Source organism: Sparus aurata, chromosome 1 (genome assembly GCF_900880675.1).
Source record: "Sparus aurata chromosome 1, fSpaAur1.1, whole genome shotgun sequence".
NCBI lineage: Eukaryota > Metazoa > Chordata > Actinopteri > Spariformes > Sparidae > Sparus > Sparus aurata.
This window is the reverse complement of record NC_044187.1, coordinates 3,293,261-3,302,602: the sequence shown is the minus strand read 5'-3', so window position 1 is coordinate 3,302,602 and position 9,342 is coordinate 3,293,261. Positions and strand designations below refer to the sequence as shown.

Below are 9,342 nucleotides of genomic sequence, written 5' to 3'. Positions count from 1 at the left end.
TTCTGTTCTGAAGTCGAAGTGTTTCCGACAGATAAACCACCTGTAACATCACATCAATACATCATTAATAATCACTGATGGAAGAGAATATTTACTACATTTTGTTCTGATGGCAGCCAAACGACAAACATCGGTGCCAGTTTCTCAAATAGCCAAGGTAACCGGCAACCTGGCAACCATCACGTCGAGCCCTGGAGTGACGACTGATCGGGTTCAGCTGCACATCGTAGCTTTCATCCGACATTCTTATTTAGAATTTTTCAAAATGATCTCAGGCATCTTCATCAGAACAGACGTACTGGTACCGATGTGTCTGTGATGGGCCTGCCGTCAGAAACCACCGGGCTTATTGTACTTTACTCACATTAATCTTGAGTGAATTCAGTTTGAAGCAGCATGAGAAGGATTTTATAGAAAGTCTCTCAGCGAGCGTGTGTTAACATGCAGAGAACAAATATTTGTTAAGAGTTGCATCACGTCGTCTTATCGCACACAGAGAGGCTCCGCTGCAGCTGATGGAGGAACATGAGGTGAACAACCCTGAGGACACACACGCACACACACACACACACACACACACGCACACACACACACACACACGCACACACACACACACACATGCACGCACGCACACGCACGCACACACACACACACACACACAAAGACAAACTAGATCCAAAAAGATGTTTTAGCTGCAGTTTCTCCCTCTAAAGCTGAAAGTTTGTCTCCCACAAAATCCATTTCTTTATGTTAGAAAGATGAAAATGTTGTGAATATCCTGATACAACTGCAGATTTAGTGATCGTCAATAAATCCTGTTAAAGACCTGAAACATCAGCGGAGGAGTGGAAGTTAAATCACACCCTGATTTCTCCTCTAACTAACACAAACGAGCCACACTGCAGCACAACGTCCTGCTAACACAAACACTCACCACAGCGCTTCATGTGGATTCATCCGCCGGTGAAAATAGTCCCCACAGATGCACCATTTCCTCCTGTTGTGGCTCAGAGCTGAGAGCCACAGACAGGAAGTCAGAGAGACAGGTGAGCCTGGTGTAGATTCAGGTGTGTTGACTGTCAGAAGACGGTAGATTAACATCAGCTGAGTCGTTTCAGATGTGGACACATGTTTGTTAGAGTGTCATCATCCTCCTGTCACCACGTGTCAGCTGATGTTCACTGTGATGGTTCTGGTTCTGGTTCTGGTTCTGGTTCTCTGACAGCAGGTTGGTTGTTTGTGTCTTTCTGTTCCAGATCTCCAGAAAAGACTTCGATGGCTTCAAGAAGCTCTTCCACAGATTCCTGCAGGTCAAAGGTCCGTCGGTCGAGTGGCCGAAGATCAACCGGCCGCCGGAGGACTCGGTGAGTTTCAGATATCAGCGCTCACGCTGTTTACCACAGGTGTCGTGTTGCAACGCTGTGTGCTGAAGGTCAAGGGCAGCGTTCAGGTTCACACTGAGGCCCGGTTCAGACGTCAGAACACACGAGTGTGGACTGACTGACGGAACAGCAGCAGCAGGAAACACTGGAGAGGATATTAGTTTTCTGGTGATCGACTCAGAAGTTTGATCTTAATTATTTTCTCTCGTGTGAAACGGATCCACTCAGGTTCACACATGGAAAACAAAAAGATTTTTTCTCCCACTTGGTTTCATGAATGAAAAACAATTCAAGACAACAAAGTGAAACTGAGGGGGAAAAAATATTATGAACAATTTAAACAAAAAAATGGTCGAGGAAATATTTTTTTAAGAAAGAAAAATCTTTTTCTCCAGTAAAAAAAACAGAGTTGGAAAAAAATGTTTGTTTTTGCCGACGTGGTTCAACACACGGGTGTTTTTACCCCAGAACATTTTCACTCTACACATTTTTTATAACCCTTCCTGAAACCTTTTGAATAAGGGAAACAGATTACATTTGAGAATTTACTTTTATTTATTTTTTACACACTGAGTACCAAAAAACGTTTTTCATGTAAATGTTGTTTTTCACTCAGTTTCACACATTTTCCTCGTCAGTTCCACAGAAGAGGAAAAATTAAACAAAGTTTCACTCGTGACAATAAATATTCTAACCAGAATATTCTGGCAAAAAAAAAAAACCCTTCAGAAACAGAAAACGAGTTGGATCAGAATTAGAAAATAGATAAACCAGAGTAAACATTTCTTTGTTTGTCCCTCAGGGCTCCCGTAGAGCCTGATCAGAGTGTTTTATCTTCTTCAGTCCTTTCATGTCACAGTGTGTAACAGAGTCGGTTCTGATCAGTGGCGGGTCGGCCCACTGTCTGTCTGGGTTTACACAGGATGCGTTCAGGCACAGCACTGAGTGTCGGTCACCTGAGTTTCAGCAGCAATCTGAGACTCACACAACCAGCGTAGTCACACATGTAAACTTAAAGACGTGCTTTGATGTAGTGTGTCTCTGTAGTGTGAAACGTGAGTCTTTACAGAAACAACTGTAGACGACTGAGTGATTAAATATAAACGTTTCTGTTCCGTCTGATGTGAGCGAGACAAGAAATAAACAGTAAACATGGCGTCATATTTGTTTCTGCGACGAGGCGACTCTTCACACCGTCGCTCTTCAAACAAACTGAATGAAAGACAGAACTCAGCTGAACGTAACTGAAGCACGGACAGCGAATCAGAACGTAGATCCACCTGATCCGGACCGAACCCGTCCTGGATCTGTTCTGGTCCTTTAACTGATCCAACTACTACAGAACAGAGACGAGCTCCAGACCCAGAAACCAGATCTGAGAACAGAGAACATTCAGGCTAAAGCCAAGTATTTATCAGCACACACACACACACACACACACACACACACACACACTCACACAGCGTTCCCAGAATACCCCGAGCACACTGAAGGTTAGCTCTAAGAATAGTGTGACCGCCGCAGCATTTAAAGTCCAGTTTCAGGGCGGAGACACGCTGACATTTGTCTCCACGCGTCACTCCTCGTCCTCTGACATCAGACTTTGTCTTTACAACGAGACGACCAACACGTCTTAAATTAACTAAACAGGTGAATTAACACGTCACTCAGCTTTTATTCAATCTTTATTTATATTCCAGAGATCACTGTCGCACAACAAAGAGGCAATTAAAAGCTTTTGATAGATATATTAAGATTAAATTGAATTTAAATGTAAAATAAGTGATCAAAGTGTCTGCAGATCAATAAAAGCCTTAAAAATTGTTTTTCGAGGCCACTAATATTTTATAGAAGTTCATTTTTATGCTGCAAATCTTTAAACCTAACACAGTCTTTTTCTTTCTGTACACACCCCCTTTAAACCTTTATTTTTATTTAAAGGACTAGTTCACCCAAATCACACACAGAGGATCATTTTCACTTTTCCCCCGGTGACTTCAGGCCACGTAGATGATTCTGAATTCACTGGTTTTCAGTCCTGAGGTTTATATTGGGATCAATACATCACATGTTTCTGTTCATTCACTTTTATCCAATGAGGTGCCATGAGGGACACAGGAAGGGGCGGGGCTTCAGCTCTCTGTGAGGTGATTTATAGTAAACCTACAATATAAATCATCAGTTTGAGGTAAATCGTTCATGATCTGAGAATATTGGACAGTTTGCACAGTGAACCTGCAACACAAGAAACATGTTGCATGTTAAACTTCAGTGTTTCAGGTGTTTTGTCCCCTCGGAGGATGAAGTTTAATGTTTTATTGTGGTGTAAACAACAAATCTGTCAGCTGACGTGAAGTGAAACGATGTCACCCGGGCCTGAATGTGAAAGTGAGTCTCACACTACTGAAGACGTCTGCAGATGTTACTACAGTCGGTCAGCAGGACGTCACTACACTTCCTGTTGGAGAGCTACGACACCAGCTGATTACACAACACACACACACACACACACACACACACACACACACGGTCCATAAATACACGAGTCCTTTCTGTGGTCATGTGTTGCTGACGAGGTCTTAAAGGTCGGAGGTCGTCGGCTCACACAGATCCAGTTCCACTTTGTTTCCACGTTTATTTTCTTCGGGTCCGGTTTCATTTCGTTGGTTTGATTCTGGATCGTGACGCTCGTCTCACTCTGCTGTGGTTGAATCATTTAAAGGAGCAGTCCCACATTTTCAGATAGAAATGAGTGACGACATTTTCCCCACAAGTCGACTGTTGATCGGTTTCCTTCACGTCACGATAGGTACTTCTGTTGTCCCTGAAATAATGTTGATAAAAAGCAGGAAGAGTTTTAAATCAAGTCTGCAGCTGCTTCAGTTGTTTGGCAGAATGCTGCAGCGATGTTTTACTGTGAAGCTCCACAACTGTTCTTCACCTGACTTTACATCAGCATGTAGACGAGCTGTCTGTGTTTTATTTGAGTAACACTGACTGATTGTGCGTCTCAGATTCAGCCCTACGAGAAGATCAGAGCGAAGGGTCTCCCTGACAACATCGCCGCCAGCCTCAACAAGCTCGCCGTGGTCAAACTGAACGGCGGTCTGGGAACCAGCATGGGCTGCAAGGGCCCCAAGAGTCTGATCAGCGTCCGCAACGAGAACACCTTCCTGGACCTGACCGTGCAGCAGATCGAGGTAGAGACGATGAGAGCGAGCGGCCGCGAGGCTCCGAGGTTCTGAACTCGACTCTTACTGTCCCGCTTTGTGTTTCAGCACCTGAACAAAGCGTTCCACGCCGACGTGCCGCTCGTCCTCATGAACTCCTTCAACACCGACGAAGACACCAAGAAGATCCTGCAGAAGTACAAACACCACCAAGTCAACATCCACACCTTCAACCAGAGCAGGTAACACACACACACACACACTGTTTATAAACTTCGTTATTAACATTAATACTTTCTGCTCCTGACTGTTAAACCAAACTCCATTCAAAAAAGCAGGTATTTTACGGTTGTGTCTCATTTTTCACAGTAAAAACTTGAGTTACATCACAAAGACTCTTTTCTGTCTCATTTTAATCTAAATTTAAATCAGCCATTATGTCATTAACTAACTGATGAAGAGTGGATGAGTTGTGTTTCTTCTGTTACTGTCCATCGTTCTTTGGGGGAGTAAACAAAATCAAAAGCTGTTTTTGTTGGTTGATGTTCATGTTTTATGCAGTTTGCTCTTCATTATTTCAAATGTCTATTAGCAGCTCGCAGTGTTTGAGTTGTTCTGACTGACCAGCGATCAACCGTCGTCCTCGCAGGTATCCGAGGATCAACAAGGAGTCCCTGCTGCCGATAGCTAAGAACATGGGGATGAGCGGCGAGAACGCGGATGCCTGGTACCCGCCGGGTCACGGAGACGTCTACGCCAGCTTCTCCAACTCGGGACTGCTGGACAAACTCATCGCTGAGGGGAAGGAGTACATCTTCGTGTCCAACATCGACAACCTGGGCGCCACCGTCGACCTCTTCATCCTGCACCACCTGATGAGCCAGCCGGCCGACCGGCGCTGCGAGTTCATCATGGAGGTCACCGACAAGACCAGAGCCGACGTCAAGGTCCGAGCGCTTCACTGCAACGCTGAGGGACGCGGGTTTCATTTAACGTGTGACGGCGTCTGATCGCTTCCTGTTTCCTCTCCGCAGGGCGGCACGCTGATCCAGTACGAGGATCACCTGAGGCTGCTGGAGATCGCCCAGGTCCCCAAGGCTCACGTCGACGAGTTCAAGTCCGTCACCAAGTTCAAGATCTTCAACACCAACAACCTGTGGATCTCTCTGCCCGCCATGAAGAGGCTGCAGGAGAAGAACGCCATGGACCTGGAGATCATCGTCAACCCGAAGGTGACGCACACTCGACTTGTGTAACGATAAAAGCTTTCTACAGACGTGACTGTCCTGCTTTTTAGTCAGTATTGGACCAGTTACGTAATATTTCCATGAAGGTGTCTGTTTTATCAGTGAAACTTAAGAAAATGTATCCGAAGCTTTGGTTTCCTACTCTAACCGAACCCCTGAATGTCTCCGCAGACGCTGGACGGCGGTCTGAACGTCATCCAGCTGGAGACGGCCGTGGGCGCCGCCATCAAGAGCTTCAACAACGCCATGGGCGTGAACGTTCCCCGCAGCCGCTTCCTGCCGGTGAAGACGTCGTCCGACCTGCTGCTGGTGATGTCCAACCTGTACAGCCTGGACGCCGGCTCGCTCACCATGAGCAAGAAGAGGGAGTTCCCCACCACGCCGCACGTCAAGCTGGGCAGCTCCTTCACCAAGGTCGGCGCCAAACTGACCGAGCCACATTTACACAGTTTGTTTATCAGCTTCTTTAATACTGAAGCCAAAAGAAGACACACTTAAATCAACTAACTGACTGATAGAAAACTTCTTGGCAACTATTTTTGTAAGCAGCAATTTTTTTTTCATCTTCAGACAACAAGATGATTTCATCACATCATAAACAGGATTTTTATCTTGAAAACAACCTTTAATTTTCCACCATAAGATGTTAATACTTCATTATTTGCCTTGATATCATCAGATATCAGCATTTAAAATATTCCAGTTCTTCTGTACATCATCAGCTGTAAAAACTACAAATGTAAAGTTTAAATATCGTCGTGCAGAACTCATCAGAAGTGTTTTCAGGACTGACTCAGTTTTGTGTCGTTGGTTCTGCAGGTTCAGGAGTTTCTGGCTCGGTTCGAGAGCATCCCGGACATGTTGGAGCTCGACCACCTCACGGTGTCGGGAGACGTCACCTTCGGGAAGAACGTCTCTCTGAAGGTAACCAGCGTTTCCATCAACGGACCGCTGATGTTTCACAGCCGAGTCTGTAAAGGAACAGTTCAAACTAAATGTAGCTCCAGTCCTCCTCAAAAGAAGAAGAGGACTTTATATCATCAGGAGGAGGAGAGGAGGACTGGGTTTTACATTTTTCGGGTGAACTGTTCCTTTAAAAGGAGAGATTTAAAGGGCAGGAACACAACATTTCCCGTCTTGAAACAGTCAGCTCACGTGAACGCTGACGTAAAGTTGACCTGAGGCTTCTTTTCTGTGTTTTTACAGGGAACCGTCATCATCATAGCCAATCACGGCGACCGGATCGACATCCCTGCCGGAGCGATGCTGGAGAACAAGATCGTTTCAGGAAACCTGCGGATCCTCGACCACTGAGGCATTCTGGGAAACTTCCTCCACACACGAGCAAAGAAGCCATTTGCACCTTGTTGAGACTTTGAGAGAAAAAGGTTCTTCTTCTCTTCACCGATGAAACCGCTCGTTTCTGTCCGCTGTCAGTGTGAAGTCAGCCTGAAAGGTCAAAGCTCCTCAAGCTCCTCCTCCTCCTCTTCGTCCTCGTCCTCCTCCTCCTCCTCCTCCTCTTCGTCATCCTCCTCCTCCTCTTCCTCCTCCTCCTCTCCCTCCTCCTCCTCCTCGTCCTCCTCCTCCTCCTCTTCCTCCTCCTCCTCCTCCTCCTCCTCGTCCTCCTCCTCCTCCTCTTCCTCCTCCTCCTCCTCCTCCTCCTCGTCCTCCTCGTCCTCCCCGCAGACGTTCAGATCATCAGGAAGCTTCTCAGGAGGAAACTCTCTGTTACTGCCGACCGCTCGTCTTCTTCTGCTGTCTATTAAAAAGTGCAATATGGGTCAACGAGTGTCGTGTGTTTACTGAGAGGGAATTTTATAGCTGCAGTTATTTTCAGTGTTGATTAACCTGCAGGATGTTTTCATCACTTCAACACTTTGTGTAAAAACCTTCAAAGTATTTCAGTTTGGTGTCCAGTCGTTTATTAGAGGAAGAATCCAGCTGGACTTTAAAAAAGGTTTAAAACAAAACGTGGTGATTTCTTCTTCGTGTGTTGATCCAACAGGATGTCTCGTGCTTTTTCATTTGTTCGCTGTAAAACTAACGTTGAGTTCTCGTTGCTGCTGGTTTCATTCACATCAAGCACAAAGTCAGAATTATACATTTAATTCTGACTCTTGTGCTGTTTAATCATCAGGAAGGATTTCTGAGTTTCCAAACTTTCAGAGAGTTTTAGATCACAGAACATGTTTCACATCAAACACATTAAAATGATGTGACATCAGTTGGATTTTTCCTCTGAACTCCGACTGGATGTCGAGTTTAAATCCTTTGAGTCTGTTTTTGTATTTTAGTTTGCATTAATTTAACTTCTGTTCATTAATTACCAGTTGTTATATCTTTGCTGCTGGCTTCCTGAATCAGTTCTGCACATGCTCAGTACAACTGACTAGTCCAACGTAGAGGGGACTGAAGACGCTCATGATGGAGCTAGAATTAAGACAATATTTTAAAAACAAACAAACAAAAGAACAAAATAAAAAAATCAGCGAAAGGATAATGAACCACGAGTTTGAGGTGTTTTATGGGGTTCTTGGTTACCTGAGGCTGAAGATCATCTGATGGTCGATCCTCCTCTGAGTGTAACATTAACTGAAGACTCCATATTATTACATACAAAGTCATAATCATAATTTGATGTCATAATTGCATTTTTAGTCATTTCTATATTTTGTATCTCCTAATTATGACTCATATTTTCAACTGTTTTTAGAAAATCTCAAGTTTTGATTATTTGAGAAAACATCAAAGATTAGTTTAAAGACTCTGCATGTCATTATCAGAGCCTGACTGGTCGTCCTCTGACAGAGAAGTCAGTTTCATCATCTTATATATTATCCAACATGACTAGAATGCAGAAAACAGTGATCAGGGAAATTTATAATCATTTAATTTGCAGCATGTTTACAATTTCGGTGCGCTGATGTTATTTTAAACAATTGTGAACATCAGCTGTGATTTTGATCAGTAATTTATTTTACCGACTGAAAAACACAGCTGGTGATGGCGCCACCGAACCCTCCCTGATCTGACGGACCGAGTCATCAGAACAGTTCTGTCCCGGATCAGTAAGAAGTCACACTGAGCAGAAAGAGACGACAGGAGAACTGAAGTCGCTCCATCATCCTGTTTTATTCACATCAGGTCTGAAGGATTCAAGACATGTTGGATTCTCAACACATGCAGCCGACTCACCTGAACCAACAGAGGGTCCACACACACGCACACACACACACACACACACACACACACACACCACACACACTCTCTCACACACACACACACACACACTCTCTCACACACACACACACACACTCTCTCACACACACACACACCACACACACACCACACACACACACACACACACACACACACTCTCTCACACACACAACACACACACAGTGGGTATGGTAGCACACTGCAGTGCAGAGCTCAGGTGCGTCTCTGACAGTCGGTCATCAGTAGGCACTTCTGAAGCAGACAGCGATGAGAGTCGATGCTTTCTGTGCTCAGTTTGAAACTGAGGCGTCGCCGCGGCAACAC

At 44.9% G+C, this 9,342-nt stretch overlaps 1 protein-coding gene and 1 pseudogene across 1 annotated transcript; both read left to right on the top strand.

Annotated features, from left to right (window-relative positions):
- LOC115586511 (aftiphilin-like) overlaps positions 1-1,061 on the top strand; it is a 9,365-nt pseudogene extending 8,304 nt beyond the window's left edge.
- Positions 1,062-1,205: 144 nt separating this feature from the next.
- LOC115593070 (UTP--glucose-1-phosphate uridylyltransferase-like) lies at positions 1,206-7,584 on the top strand (the record flags this gene model as incomplete). Its single annotated transcript, XM_030436408.1, has 8 exons — positions 1,206-1,364; positions 4,397-4,582; positions 4,661-4,794; positions 5,202-5,499; positions 5,587-5,784; positions 5,971-6,213; positions 6,619-6,723; positions 7,006-7,584. Coding segments are annotated over 8 exons (1,431 nt in total), but the record flags the coding sequence as incomplete, so codon positions are not given.
- Positions 7,585-9,342: the final 1,758 nt, after the last annotated feature.